General features: G+C 32.4%; 1 protein-coding gene across 1 annotated transcript in view; it reads right to left on the bottom strand.

Annotated features, from left to right (window-relative positions):
- Nucleotides 1-232: 232 nt before the first annotated feature.
- The window catches only part of LOC108562846 (paired box protein Pax-1), a 28,260-nt gene continuing 12,695 nt past the window's right edge, over nt 233-15,797 (bottom strand). The window contains exons 3-6 of the mRNA XM_017921316.1: nt 10,440-10,660; nt 6,391-6,610; nt 4,032-4,488; nt 233-359 (exon numbers count right to left, since the gene is read on the bottom strand). Coding sequence (XP_017776805.1) covers nt 4,034-4,488; nt 6,391-6,610; nt 10,440-10,660 — 896 coding nt within the window. The 3' untranslated portion in view covers nt 233-359; nt 4,032-4,033. The remainder of the gene's footprint in view (nt 360-4,031; nt 4,489-6,390; nt 6,611-10,439; nt 10,661-15,797) is intronic.

Below are 15,797 nucleotides of genomic sequence, written 5' to 3'. Positions count from 1 at the left end.
ATCTACAGAAACTATTTTGTACAGTTACTACGCTTATCAATGTATATAATAATACTTAACCTAAGGACATTTAATTTAAAATAAATAAAGATTACTCTTCTTTACATTAAGTTATTAGACGAAGAGGAGATGTATTTACACGATCTACTTATTATAATTTTGTACATTTACCGCTAAAGTATGATTAGATACAAACAAATAATTAATAAATAAATAAATAAATAGGTGTTAATATATATGTGCGACGCATTCGACATTAAATGCGTATTACAGAAGGACGAATGTTAATGATGGCACGTCCTTCGAAGTCTGCAGATGACTGCAAAAAGGTGGCACGCGCGCGTCGTAACTTATGGCCCCTGCAAAAATACTCGCATGTTGGTACGAAGATATTTGGTTTATTTTCGTCGTCCAGGTGAGTCGGCGAATGGAAATGAAATGAGAAGGACGAAATGATGGGGTAAGGGTAGTTCGGAATACGTAAAACTTTTGCTGCTACGCATTAAAATCCACCTAACCCGCATATAATTATTGTTGAGGCGGCTTTAGCAGGATGGGTGAGAGCAAGTAAGCAAGGAAACAAACAGACAGGACTAACGACTGAAAGGAAGGACTAACGTGCAAGAAGTACTAGAATCGGCACGTGCGCGCTTCTAAAACCTGTGAACTAACAAGACACTGTCGGTAATAATCCTACGTTAATTTACGATCCGTTTGTTCTGTTTGGCATGGAAAAGAAATGTGCATTACCAAATGTCCGCCCGTATTCAATATCATATAACACGATCTTCGAGTCCATTCATTTTATCATTGTTGCTGCGACATGAAAACAAAATGCAACACAAAGAAAATAAGGTGGACGACGGAAAAAAAAAATAAAAGAATAATAATTTTATTGAGTCGCCTTCGTGCATCTTGATGCCCCTATTTATCAACGAATATAATTTATTTGGGAAACACACCTTCACTTCACCTACTCACAGATTCAATTATACAAACATATAATTAATTGACACAAATTTTTGCATAAAATAAGCATCACTTTTAATGTTCATTATTTTCAATTTTACTTTCTTTTTCTAGACATGTGCAGAATAACCCTCAGGACACTCAATAATATTTATACTACATATTATGCATACAATGTATCTACTAATTTATTGCATAATAAACCTATCACTCTTCATAGTCATAAAAAATAGACAGTTTATGTTTCAACACTAATTGTTTTATAGATGCCTCAATTACATAAAAAAAACTGTGTTGATTTGTAAAGTCAAAAATCAGAAAAATACAAAAAAAAATAATGCTTTTAAAAATAATTAAAAATTTGAATATTTTTTTATACTTGTTTCATTTTCTAAAATAAAAACGCAAATACTTCAATCAAATAAAGTATGCACAAATTTCATAAAAAGTAGAACAAAAAATAATAAAAAAAATTGTTTTAATTTGTCAATATTGTCAAAACAATTAAACAAATCTATAAGAAAATAATTGAATAATGAATTTCAAAATACTTCGTATAGAGCGGATAACCAATAACCCGGACTGTTTGATATTGAACTAAGCGAGAAGACGGAAAGACTTGTCCATAGCCGTTTGGTCATATTTGTAGCCAATAATAACAATAATTTTGTGTACTAATTTTGTAAAATTTATTTTTATTTTACTCAATAAAAATTTTGTTTCTTTTGCAATTTTTAAACCGATTGTCATAAATTTGATTTTTTTCTTCTAAATATTTGCTTTAATAAAAAATTAGGATGTTGAACTTTATAAAATATAAGTATAATTTACATTGAATAAATTCGTCATTATCAAATTAGATTAAAGCTAAATATTTTATCTACGTTTTATAAATAACTTTCAATTTAGAGATTTTTCACTGATAATTTAAAAATTAGTAGCCAAGATAATCTTTAATTTTTTTGATCTGATCTGTTATTAAATTTATTAAATCCGTTACAAACAAACAAAATAAAAAGAAATGTGTGTTATAACTTAGATCATTGTTAAAGATACGAATTATTGAATAAAATATGGCTACAATTTAGTCTCACAGTGTGAATTAAATTTCACAATTGATTCGAAGATCCCAATTAACAAATTGAAAGAAGAAAAAAAATCCGCCTCCATTTAAAACATAATTTCTCCATCTCCTTCTCATTATTATTCTACGTTTAATAACGAAGTTAACATAACAGGACGTACTTTATCCTTCCGATAAAAATCTCTTCGCATCCAGCGACACGGTGCTTAAATTTAAGGCGATTTAATGAAATCGTTGCTTTCAGGATAACTGTGAAATGCATAATTGGGACCGAACGCAGGAGATTTCGTATCTGTATCTTCGCCATCTCCAAAGGTTCTACTATTACTGTATTTTATTGGTGGTGACTCTAATGAAGATTTAGCCTCTAACGAAGTTTATGATGCGGCCTTCCATGGGAAAACTAGAGACTTCCTTTTTGCATTGATTGCGCAAACGGCTGCACAAACACAAACGTATAAAATATCATTTTTTTTTTCTCTCGTCGCTTTAAAATCCAGTTTAAATTGTCATTACGCACGAACGAATTCCGTGTTTTGAGGATTAAGCGAATTAAACAAAATAAAATTTTTATGAAATGCGCAGTTCTCTCAGGCTTATAGTACCAGTATGAAATAGAAATGTACACGCAACTATATGTTGTTTTTTGTTTTTCTGTGTGCGTCTACAGTTGAAATGTCTTAAGGTTCCGTCGGGCGTTAATTGCAATCAGTATTAATTGATAAAATTAATTAAGAGACGCCCGATTATTTGCCCATGGAACGTAATCGATTTGCATAAAGTGTACAATAGTGGTCGACTTTGGACTGGAAGTTAAACAGATGCTCGAACTCGAAGTTCGATCGTGAATTCAGTTCTTTATGGTAATTCCCGCAGACGATTCGATAAGAAACGTCAAAGACCGATGAAGTCGTCTCTGTTTCCGACTAATTCAAATTCAGATACTTTTCAACAGCCTTCTTCACTTTCGGCCTTGTACACATTTTCTCTTTAATTAATACCAATTTACACATTTTTATCATTTCCATACCATTCATGTGCTTTTTTTATACATAATATTCAAATACAATCTAACATTTGTTAGTTATCAAACATCAAATAACCTAATTGATTAATTAGATAGTTAGAAGATTAGAGATTCGAAAACCGGTTTTTGCACAGTAATAATTAGGGTAATTACTGTACTATATTTATTAAACATTTTTATTGGTCATACTAACTGAAGGGCTATCGATCTAATTTTGTCAAATAATATGATACAATTATCACCAATTCAAGTAGTATCTATTGCTTAACTTTCATAAAATACCAAATCAAATATTAAATTAATGTATTTTTGAATTCAAATTTATTGAAAAACAATATCTTTTAATAATAGTTTTTGTGCAAATCTCTATAATCTCATGGTTCTTTGTTGTTGCAATAAATAAAATTATAAGTAATTAAAAAAATATTATTTTTCAAAATGATTTTTTTTTGGCAATTTTATAGTAAAACACTTATTGCAAATTTGTCATTGTTATTACCAAACAAATTATGAATTAACTTATATATTGTATAATATTTTAATAAATGTAATTTGTTAAAGTGTAAATATTATTTTGCGATATTTATAGAAACATTGTATGTAAATAATATAGTGTTTTAAGTGGTGTTTTTTCATTAATTTTGGGTAGTATAAATAATTGAATCTGATAAGACGAAGTGTGAATGGTCAAGATGAGGGCTGACGATTTGAATACGAGCGGACGTTATTGTCCGAAAGGATAGTTAATCTTTGTAGAGATTGTGAAGCACCTGTCCGTCCGATAGAGCGGGTAAATTGTGAGGCGCAAGGTAATCGTTTAATTATGCCCTTTCGTCTCTCTTTGCTGCTTCCAGCTTTTTTTTTTTTGTTTTTGAAGAAAAGGTGAGGTTGGAAGGCGAATTGAAATGGAGAGGATGATGATGCGTGATTATAAAAGACCTTGTGCAATACCTTCAAGGGGCTTCCTGAAGGGCATCCAGACTATCGTTACTGTTGTTGATGAGGGCTCCGATCGGTTGTTGGATATCCGCGTGGTTAAAATCAAGCGCTTTAACCCTTTTAGTTGGTTTCTTTAGTAGTTCTTCTATCGAGTAAGGGTTCCTCTTTTTCGGTCCCTCGATGGGCTTCTCCTCCACGGTTATCGTAATTTCTTCATCCTCATCAACCTCAATTTCTTTCTCTGGCTGCGCGTGCTTTGCCATCGGTTGATAAGGTATTATCAGGTTGGACCAGGTGTTGCTGATCTGATCCAGGTTATTAGGTGTCGACGTGGCAATATGTAGTTGATGCTGAAGGGCTGCCAACCTGCTGCTGGTGTATGGGGATTCCGGTAGTGGGAAATAGGTCATGTTCTGAAGCGGCGAAACGCTCTTTGTACCATAAGAATCGGCGCCTCTAACGATCGGGTCTGAAACAACATAAGAAAAAAAGGGGATGATCATCAGAGCTATATAGTAAATAATCTGGATGAGATCGCGTGGGTTTCTTCGAAAGGAGATTATCGCTCGGACATTGATTTCGAATTAAAATGGTAATTTTTATCGACTAAAAAAGTATATATGACCTGGAACTATTCCATAGCAGATACGCATTAAAATTTACATTTCCATTAGATCCTTTCCGACTGGAATCGATGATCAGAGAGATGTGGTGAGGCGAGTTGAACCTCCGTCGGCACATACAAATGACCGCTTAATTTATTTAAAACGAAGAAAAGAACTGGACGAAAACGCACCGGCCTCTTTATTACGTTCTAAACTTTGCGCCTCTTTACTAATTGAACCATTCTCAACTAACTACTTACCATCGATGCTTCAAGATCTACTTCTATCCCATTCAATTACTTTTTTTTCCCAATAACATACAACCATCAAAACTATAACGCAACAAAAATCAAAACCAAATAAACGTTCATATCTGCATTTTTCATTGCAACATCAATTACTTTTTTTTCTCAACATCGTCTTTTTCGATATTTTATTATTTCCAATTATAAAATTAAGATTTTTTTCATTTATTTTTTAATCAGATTGTTTCCTTTGTTTAATAAATAATATTTAAATACCTCGATTAGTACGGTTTTATTAATTGAATCTAGTGAATACATGGGTATGATGGATAAAATTAAATGAAATCTAAGAATGATGATCAAATTGCTGGGAAAAAGACTTCCGCCTTCTTTGAGTAAACAAGTTAATTTGTGATTGGTAAAATATACATCGCTATCAAGATCCCATTAAGTCGGATAAAAGAAAGATAAAGCGCCGAAATTGAATTATAGCTGTATGCTGTGCAGCTCAGCTCATCCGATTCCTATCTGGCATGTATACTTTTATGTTTCAAGCTGTTAGATGACAGGTAAAATAGTGTTCGCAGGTAGAGTTGATTCTATTAGGGCCCGATGCTACGTAATTTATGGGGCTACCGTTATGTTGTCCATTCCTCGTGCGGCTAATTAATAAACGAAACTGAAATTTTTCATGAAAAACAAGCAAAAACCTAAATTTATGACCCACACGTATATCATACTCGAGCACCTTTCGACGTCTTCATTAGGTTCCCCAATTCTCACGAATTTGAAGAACCCATGGGGGATGAGGAGGAGAAGTCTAATTAATACGCATTCCTCACGCATTCGTCGATTTTCAATTTCGATATATTTATATACATATATATATGAACGATTTAATTGCGTAACGACGGGACTTCATTATTTCATCTTATTTAATAAACGTGTCAATTAGCTGCTGTTATTTATTGCATGTTTTTTTCGGTGTTATTTTAATTAGTACATTTTTTACGATTCGGATAGAAACTTTATTGCGACAATTATCACTTGTATGTGGATACTTACATAAAAGTAATGAGTCAAATGTTTGGGCAATCCCGGAGCACTTTGAAATGGGGTAATTCCAACGGAGAAAGTTACAATTTTATGTGAGGATTGGGACAATGCGCTTCGTGTTTACTACGACCGTAATTACAACGAATAATTATTTCCGTAGACCACAAAACGTAATTAACGAATCAGGTCATTTTTATGATCTATTTACTTTACTTTTTAACTAAAAATGAATACAAATCGAGGCATAAATAACTATCATTAAATTAGTTACATATTAATTAATGTACAATCATATTTTCTTTAATTACTATTTGAATCAATCCTAGATTTATTGTAATTATTCTTCAGCAGATGTAGAATTTTAAGAAAATTTAGAAATTAAAGTTAAATATATCCTAGATTAACTTGCTTCATGAGTAAATTGCAATAATAAAATATTTTATCATAAAATTGTTAGTATCTTACCTGTATGTTGTGTGTGCCTATGATGATGTAAGAGTTCAGGTGGATCAGGCCAAGCTCCACTATTCCTGAGGATCCTGTTCACCGAACTGACTGATGGAATGTTATGAGGTTCGCAAACTCTCTGCGAGACAAGCTGCTCCCGTATCTCCCATGCGAACATCCCAGGATTCTCCTGCTTGAATCTCAAGATCTTCTTGACCACCGTCGGCGTCGCAACTTGCTGCAAGAAAATGGGCATCGCCTGAATTAATTGCAGATATGAGATTCGATCCGACCGATTGCCTTCGACAAACTCCAGGTATCAAAACCTAATCTGAAGACCTGATCGTAATGCATCGTAATCGTTGAACGAACAAAATTAGATCAGCACCTGTGCTGTCTTTATTATCTGAAAATCCCGGTACGTTTCGGAAGCACTTAAAATGTGTTCTTTTTCTTTCGCGATTTCATTAACAACTTAAGTTGGCACGCCACCTTCGATAATAGCTTTGCACACGCTTCTTCTCCAAAGAGATCTGTTATTTCGAGTTGGATTTCCAAAACCTTCAACGATATGACAACTCGAACCCAATATTAAACTAATCGCATCCAATTTTAACACCCCGACGAACACGAAACGTGCCAAAGTTATTTTTTTTTTTGCTCATTACAAATTTTTCCTGTCGACAATTTCACTTTGCACCTTTTTAGGTATCCACAAAAGCAGAATTCTTGATATTTAATTTCACAAAATTTTAATCATTTTAAACTTAGGCATTAAAAGAGAATTGAATTAAACGTGTGTATTAACACATAACTTTTTGTTATATTTTATTAAAAGAAAATGTCATTAATTATCAAAGTAATCATATTTAAATTGATAAGTTGAAGGTCTTGTGGTTGTTAGCATTGAAACGATTGCGGCGTATAAATAAAACAGTGTAAATCCATATTTCCTCGCAATCATCCGCATGGGTATATAATTGGTGGTGTTTCGATGGACGTTGGGGACAGGCCAATTCCGACCGTCGCTTCCCGTGGGATAGCGGATAATTGTGTTTCGTGTAAAACTAGAAACCTTTCTGTTTGTTCAAGCAAATAAATGTCACCTAGCTTATTAGGAGGAACATTGCGTGACGCTGACAGTACACGATGTTGTAGTTAGTAAAAAATATATGAAAAACAAAAAAATAAATAAAACGTACAATGCCAGACTGATTATCCAATTGATAGAATGAAAGAGTTACCCAGATGATAAAATTAAGACAAGTATAGGGAAGAACTGAATGAAGGAGTTATGTAGATGAAGGATGAAAGAAGCGAAGTAATGACTGAAAAAAGGAGGCAAGTAGAGAAGAAGATTGGAAAAAATGGATGAAGGAGGGAAATTAAATTGAAAGGGTGGAAGTAATTGGTGAAGGAAATTGCGATGGTGAGGAGTCGGAAGGAATTGCGATAAAGCCCTTCTGTGTGTGGGTTAATTAAATGCAAAAAGGCGGTTAGGTGATGGGTTGATCTTTACGACCGGTCTTTGAAGGTAAAGTGGAGGGGTTTCAGTGGTTGTGAAAAGGGAGGTTGGCGCGAAGGGAAGGGACGGGAAGGAATGAAGGCGCGTGTCGTTGGCACATTAGCCCGGTGTTTGTAGTGACACAACCCTCGGATATAATAAATATCGGGGTGCTTCATCAGAGGATGCTTCCGCCAACCGCCGGCTTAGACCACTTGACATGGCTCGGACATGATATTATTACTGTAGTAATTACACCATGCTCACTACGCTATCTTTAGTCCAGTATCATCGGAAGCCGCTTTCCGCCATTTTACTTTATTTATACCTCTACATAATACAAGTACAAACTAAGCATTGGGAAGAGGAGGAGTAGACGAAGAAGCCAACAAATGACAATGGCCAGATCGTAATCGCACTCACCGTAAATTTTTCATATATGTGTCTTTAATGATTGCGATCGAAGCCCAAATTACTTTCCAACGTTCCATGATATATTGCCTGTCCACTAATTGGATAAACATTTCTATCGGGAACGCGGATCATAATGGTGTTTGGATACACCATTTCGGTGCGATTACGGGAATTATTTATGTTCAACAAAAGACAGAAAACAACAACACTTCTTGTTTTTCACTCGAACAACAAAAGCAACCACAAATTTAAACAACGTCTACAGATTTCATCAGAATCTTAACACTAATTAGCAATTATTGATAATTACAGTAATTTTTAATAAATTCAACATATTGTTTAGTTCAAAATCTGAGTTACAATATTAATATGCCTGTGCTTTCAACATATTCTTATATAAAAAGTAATTATAGTCAAGATCACCTAATAACATTCAGTCTTTCAGCCGTAACAAGTAATAATATGTAGTTTTTTTTTTATATAAATAAATTATTAACAAAAATAAGGAAAAATATATTTTAGTGTTTTAAGACAATCAAATCTGAATTAATTTAATTATTTGCATTCAGTATTTTATATTTAGTCAGAAGATTAAAATCTGTACAGTTAAAACATGAACAAAAGTAGAGAGATTATATAAATATTGATCAATTTTATTAATATTTATTGTTTCGTTATAAAATAAAATATTTTAATTCTTATTTTATTTGCAATGAGTTGAAGTGTGGACATGTTGTAAAGCTATATAATTAACATTTTTTTTTTAATAGTTAAATAATTTTGGGACACCTTATATATATTTGTCGGTGATTTCAATCAGAGAGGACCGCGCGTATTTTGGTTTGCTTTGTGTTTTATGTGCATGTAATGAGAGCTGTGGACGTGGCCATTAGCGATAAATGCGGTGCTTTCATTCGGTTCATCATTATCATCATCGCTATTGCTATAATGCCTATAAATGAGCAGCATCGGGCATAAACACAGAGGGTAGCGCAATAAAAAATAAAATAAAGCTTCGTTCGCCGTGTAATGTAGTGTGTGAGAGCCGTGTGAATTTTAACGCCTGGTGCGCCCATTCCGCAGGATCAAATCCTCCGTTATTAATAATTTAACGGGCGCGCAATCAGTGTTATGTAAACACTGTCGGCAAGTGCTCCGCTATTAAACGCAATCAGGACGAGCGAACGTTGTCACCTGTCACCTATCATCACCTGTCTAGATCGCATTTGATCCTAGATACATTTGTCGCAAACATAAAACAAAACACTGTTAACATTCTAAACAGTTGAAAAATGATATATATAGAAAATTAATTCAATTTATTTCAAATAAATGCATTTTTATTTCATTTTTTTTATAATTATTTCTTGGAAACATTATGAAGACTTTTGAACTTTTAATATAATCATTAGAAATATTTAGATATCAACTTGTGAATTAGACACAAATTTCTAATTATAAGAAACATCATGAGAAATTTAATTTTAGTAAGTGTATTATTGAAATCACATTAATGTTAATGAAAGTTGTCACAGAAACATAAAACAGTTGAATTTTCCAACATATTCGAATGAACTTATCTTAATGTACATGACTTAATTGTAATTGTATTTGCACCTTTTGACATATGAATTAAATACAATTTGTACAGTTTCTTTGGAATTTAATTGTTCTATTAGTAAATAATTCAAGAAATACTGAAGACTACTTTCTTTAAATATCATTCCGAAAAGTACTTGGCTTAGGAGGAAATAAACAAATGTTTTATTTTTTAATCCCATGATTTGCATTAAATGGCTTTATATTATTATCCAATTAAATTCTTCCATACTTTATAATCAATTTATTTTATGAACAACTTTTTATATAACTTTAGAACTTTCGCTTGAAATACTGGTTGTACTTTCGTTAAAGAAAAGCTTACAGTCAGAATTATTATTTATTTCTTTACAATTTTACAGATTAATTGAAAATTCTAAAATCAACTTTAGACGTCTGGGAAATGTCATAATATGTCATTTATTTCCTACTTGAAGAATAATTATACGTAAGTATGGATATTTGTTCGTTAGTTATGTGTCGTAAATAATTATGTACGTATTATAGAATGTACGTTAATCAAATTGAAAATGAGCAAAAATCAAGATACCTTTGTCTTTGAGCCTCCGATGGATCCCGGTCGAATGGAGCCAGTTTCGTAGAACCTGGTGAGGATCTTGGAGACGCATCCGTGCGAAACTAGCAGTTGTCTTGAGATGTCGCAGGGCCGGACTCCGAGAAGGGCCAACTCGACGATCCGCCTACGCACGCAATCGGGTAAAGGGCGTCCGTTGACGAAGACGCCGCCCAACTGATTGACCCCAGCTTGACCTACAACAAGGAAAAGCGAAGACTAAGCACAAAGGACTTTAAGAGAAATAAAAAAAAAAACGAGGCCAAGAAATCATATCCATAGGGGCTAACTGAATTTGCATTTCAACAAAGTGCCAGGATATTACCGCTCGATTGTCCCTAATCACCATACTTTATGCGCATTAAAAATTATAATACTACACACGTTTCCTGTGTTGCATTATTAATATATATATATATATACATATAATTCGTCCTGTTCAGGTTACAAATCAGTTTCGCGCGTATGTGCTTTTTACGTGTAATTACCTCCATTCATGCCTTCTTTCCGACGCCGACTTCTGCCTTACGATTCCGTAATTAAAAGGTGCTCAAACTGGTTCGTCTGGTTAGGTTCTCATTTTAACGACACACCACACCACCGACAGCACACAACATGCCAAGACAAAACCAGACGCGAATTCCGGCCAATTAATTTGAATAAATTTCGAGCATCGATCGGATATGCAAAGCGACAGCCCGAACAAAAAGACATCGTCCTGCATCCGCACGTGAACATACATATATATGGACATTCGCACAGGATAATGTGGGTAATAATGCAGCAGGAGGGTCGTCCTTTTTTTTCCTTTTTGTTTTTTTTTTGGGGGATACTCAAATCATTTTTCCTTCGACAGGTGAAGAGTCTTTCCCTTGCACGCATATCTCATAATCATTGATACAATTACCACTAATTCAAACTATTTACTTTTCAAGTGAAATACAATTATCTACATTATTCTAACCCCTTCAACCATCCAACGTTTTATAATAATTTCAATTACTGATTTTTTTAATATAAATTACTTGACCTTACCTCAACTATCATTACTGTCTTTTTATAAATGCAATTTTTTGTTCTTATTTCACAAAAATATTACGAATATTCATTAATTACATAAATAACTTTTGCTTAAAAAAAATGTTTATTATTGACAAAAAATCTTTTTTTAAATTGCCAACTTAAATTTTATTATAAAAAAAATAATTTAATTATCGTTACTTATGGTTATTTTCTAAATACATGAAACATTTTTGTCTATTAAATTTATAATTATACACATTTTGACAATATTTAATTTTGATAAACGTCAAATCATTTATAAAATTTGTTAATTGTTGACATAAGACAATAGAATATTTTAAATATCATTAGTTGACGTAAGTACCAATAATTGCCAACTTAAATTTTATTAAAACAAAATGAAATTTTATTATCTTTGTTTATGGCTTTTTTTTTTTCTAAATAAATGTATCATTAAATTTATTGATAATAGTATTTAATTTTATTAAATTTGATAAATCATTGATCTATTATACTTTTTATTGTTAACATAAAGCTGTTGCTATTTATAATACATCATACCAACTTAAACAATTAAATATTTGGTAACTTTTGGAAATTTCATAAAAGCTAAATTATATTGTATAATATAAAACTTACATACAATACTTTTGTATTATAAAATATAAAGTATACCATTCTAAATGTGAGTATTTTGTCTAATAAAACTATTATTTGAAAATACACAATGAAATATTATTTTATTTTAAATTTTGTTAACAATTGAAATATTCATCGACATGGTTACAACTGCTTTAATATAGTCAATACCAACTGTATTTCTTTACTTCTTCTTATACACTTTATTAACTTCTTAGGCCAAGGGTCGGCAACTCTTTTGGAGCAAAGAACCATTTTTAAGATATGAAGTGAAGCTGGAAGCCGCAATTTCTCATTAAAAGAGCCGTCCGTATGTGGCTCCAGAGTCATGGATTACCGACCCTTAGGCCAATGGAAATTTAATTAAACCTAAATTAACCTTTCATAAAAAAATATAATTATTATACAACTTCTAATACAATTTGTATAATTAATTGCTCCCGTCTAAATTGAAATTACTTTGCATGCTCATGGTATCATGGATGTCTTGATGAATGTGCAAAATGCAATTACCGCAATGATTAATTAATGCTTTAACTTTAAGTTGTTTTCTGCATACTTTCTTGCATTTTACAGTTCAGCTGAGAAATCAATTTTAATATAAAAAAATATGATATTCCATAATAAAACTAATATAAAACAAATTATTTAGATTAATAAACTGAAGAACATTATTTTTCAATTAGTTCATTAAATTTCTTAATTAATTATACTTTTAACAAAAAAAAAATGATTTTTTTTATATTTAGTGTAAAGTTTATATTGGTTTTAATGCTGAAATCGAATATATGAGAGATAAAGTAAATGAATGAATCGAAAGGTGGAGCATTTGTGGTGTCGTTAAAGATACAGGTTTTTTTTTGTTGGCAAGTTGGATGAGTCAACGCGAAAATAAAAATGAAAGAATAAAGGAAGTGGTCTGGTTTACATTTTAGGCATGGGAATTTCGATGCAATCCGAAGTTGTGAGCTAATTGATTTCCAATATCAAGGCAGGATATGTCCGGACAGGAAATCGTATGTTTCGTACAAAAAGAAAAATATGATTACATGTACGTATACAGACGGACGGATATTTTATAAATATATATCGTTCTCATTGTCGCTCGTTTTCTTTTTCTTTTTTTTATACTTTTAATAAAGAACCCACATGCGTTTTAATTAAATGAAAAAAAGTGAGGAGAAAATAAATAAAGGATGATTAAAGGCATGCAAATAATTGCAGGAAGTCTTCGACGGAAGGGAACAATGGGCGACGAGGGGACGACGCGAAGACGAAGAAGAGTTACGTGCTTTTACCAAAGGTAAACTGTCGATGGTAGTTAATTTACCATGCACAGGTGCTGTATGCCTCCCACTGATATCGTTCATTCATAAATTTGTCTTTCTATCTATGATCATTCACATCGAAATGTTGATGGATTGCGGAATGCAATGTGAACGCAAACATCTAAAACTAAGAGACGGAGCCGTGTCAATTATTTACAAATCAAGTTACACCTGTGCAGTGTTTTCTTTTGAGTGTCACTTTTTTGACTGTTAGTAGTTACCTCTTCTCTTCTTCGGACCAGCTGGAAGCACACGGACGTTTTACTGCCGCATTAGCGAAATTACCCTGACCCTCTTCAACCATGAAATAGTAGAACGCCGCTTCAAGAACTAAACACGCGATACGAATTTCCCAAAAAGACACAAAATTACGACCATCTCCGATAAACATCTTCAACCGACTGTATTGTCATTTTTTTTTATACATCAGCTTTTCAGTAATTTGAAGTAGAAAACAAAAAACGTGCGTTTTTTGTTTTGTTTTGCCCAAAGCCAACTTTAATTAATATTTAATAACCTTGAAATAACTGCTAAATTAAATTTCAACTATTGAGACTTATCAGACGTATTCACTAAAGTTTTTAATACGATGTATAAATATTGTTGAAATAAGTCTTTTAAATACATTATAAATCAATTACAATATTTTATAAGAAATTCGATAATTTGATTAGAATTATTTTTTAATTGTTCACATTTAATGACTGAAAACTAATTGTAACAAGAAATTGCGTGCATCGATAGAATATTTCATATATGATTACATAATTAATTAATTTTTCGACACAATTTTCCAATTCTTTTAAGTTCGAGTACAAAATACAATAGAAGTAAAAATATATGAACCTCGGTTCAGAAACCGAATTTTACAAAAAAAAAAAAATACTTTCACGTTCGATACGTTCTATTATCAGAGTAAAAATTCTATTGATAACAGAAGAAATAGAACCGAAAATGTTAAATTAATTGCAAATTACTAAAAATTGTGTTATCTTCAATTGGAAATGTTTGTTATCGTTGGGATTTTTTTGTTTGTTTAAATATAGAATGTGTTCTTAATTTTTCTTTAGCTTTTCGTTATCCGAGAAAGTCTACAACAACCTTATGTAATGGACGTTTCGCATGTCCGCAGCATTTACCCCTACTCGAATAAAACGTTTTCCACGGGGTTGAGAGATCGTTCTGCATTCATATTTATTGCTCTATTTCCTCAAACATTTCCCGATATTAAATAGTCAATCGTAATATTAAAAAATAATGTCTTATTATATAAGAAATCAAGTATTTAATAATTGAATTTCATCAAAGATAATTTTAATATAATTCAATTCATTAAGATTTACAATTTTTTCTAGGAAATTTATTATTTCTTGATGCATATGTTTAATAGTCTTGACAATGGTTGACTTTTATTAGTTTCTGATAAATTGATGTTAAAAATTCGATAGAATTTTAAGGTAAAATAGAAATCCTATCAAATTGAATTATTATTTCTTATTATAAATGTTTAATAGAATAGTGCATTACTATTATTGATAGGTGGCGTTAAATGTTTAAAGTATTTGTTGGGTGGCAGTAATGGTAAGAATGGTATAAATAAATGAGTGCGGCATGCAAAGTGCGCATTGGAAGCGTCGGAACTTCAATTAATGTTGGCGTTTTCATTAGTGCCACCAAACCAATCTTGAGCTCTGGATGCGTTTGAAATCCGTTGTTTATGATCGAAGGCGAGTCTATATAAATAAGTGGCCATTATAAGTGTGGTATAATTTACAGCGATACGGTTTTCTCACTACAAGAAGTCCATAATAAGTGACTTCATTTAAAGCCAGTTTATATGCTTGATCTTTCACCTCCTCTAAATAACTTCTCGGTCTGTCCGTTCTTCCCATGAAACAGAGAAAGAGACGAGAAGAGAACGCATTGGCAATTCGGTCTGTTCATCCTTTATTTTATTTTGTTTTTTTTGTTGCTGTTGCTTAAGCAATTTGCACGCACTCTCGACATTCGGATAATCCTGCCTTGGAATCCTCTCCTCTTTCTACCAATTGTTTCAGCGTCGACCGTGACCGTTGGTAGAGGCAAGGTAAACTAGTTTTTCTTTTTTCGTGTACTCTGCTGCTTAGGCCTTTCCATCCATCCATCCGTCGCATCCATCTACCTTGGCTTCAGTCGTACCCATCATTCATGCATTCATCATACATATGTATGGGCGAGCATCATTCATCCAATTACCGGAATCATCCTGCTGCTGCATTAAGTGAGTCCGAGGGAAAACGAAAATGAGCGGAATCGCAATATGTATATGATATCGTGTAATGCCTACACCAAATAAATATTTATG

The sequence above is a fragment of the Nicrophorus vespilloides genome, unplaced genomic scaffold (genome assembly GCF_001412225.1).
Source record: "Nicrophorus vespilloides isolate i.1.1-1 unplaced genomic scaffold, Nicve_v1.0, whole genome shotgun sequence".
Classification (NCBI taxonomy): domain Eukaryota; kingdom Metazoa; phylum Arthropoda; class Insecta; order Coleoptera; family Silphidae; genus Nicrophorus; species Nicrophorus vespilloides.
The sequence above is the reverse complement of the archived record's forward strand: the minus strand, read 5'-3'. Positions and strand labels throughout refer to the sequence as shown.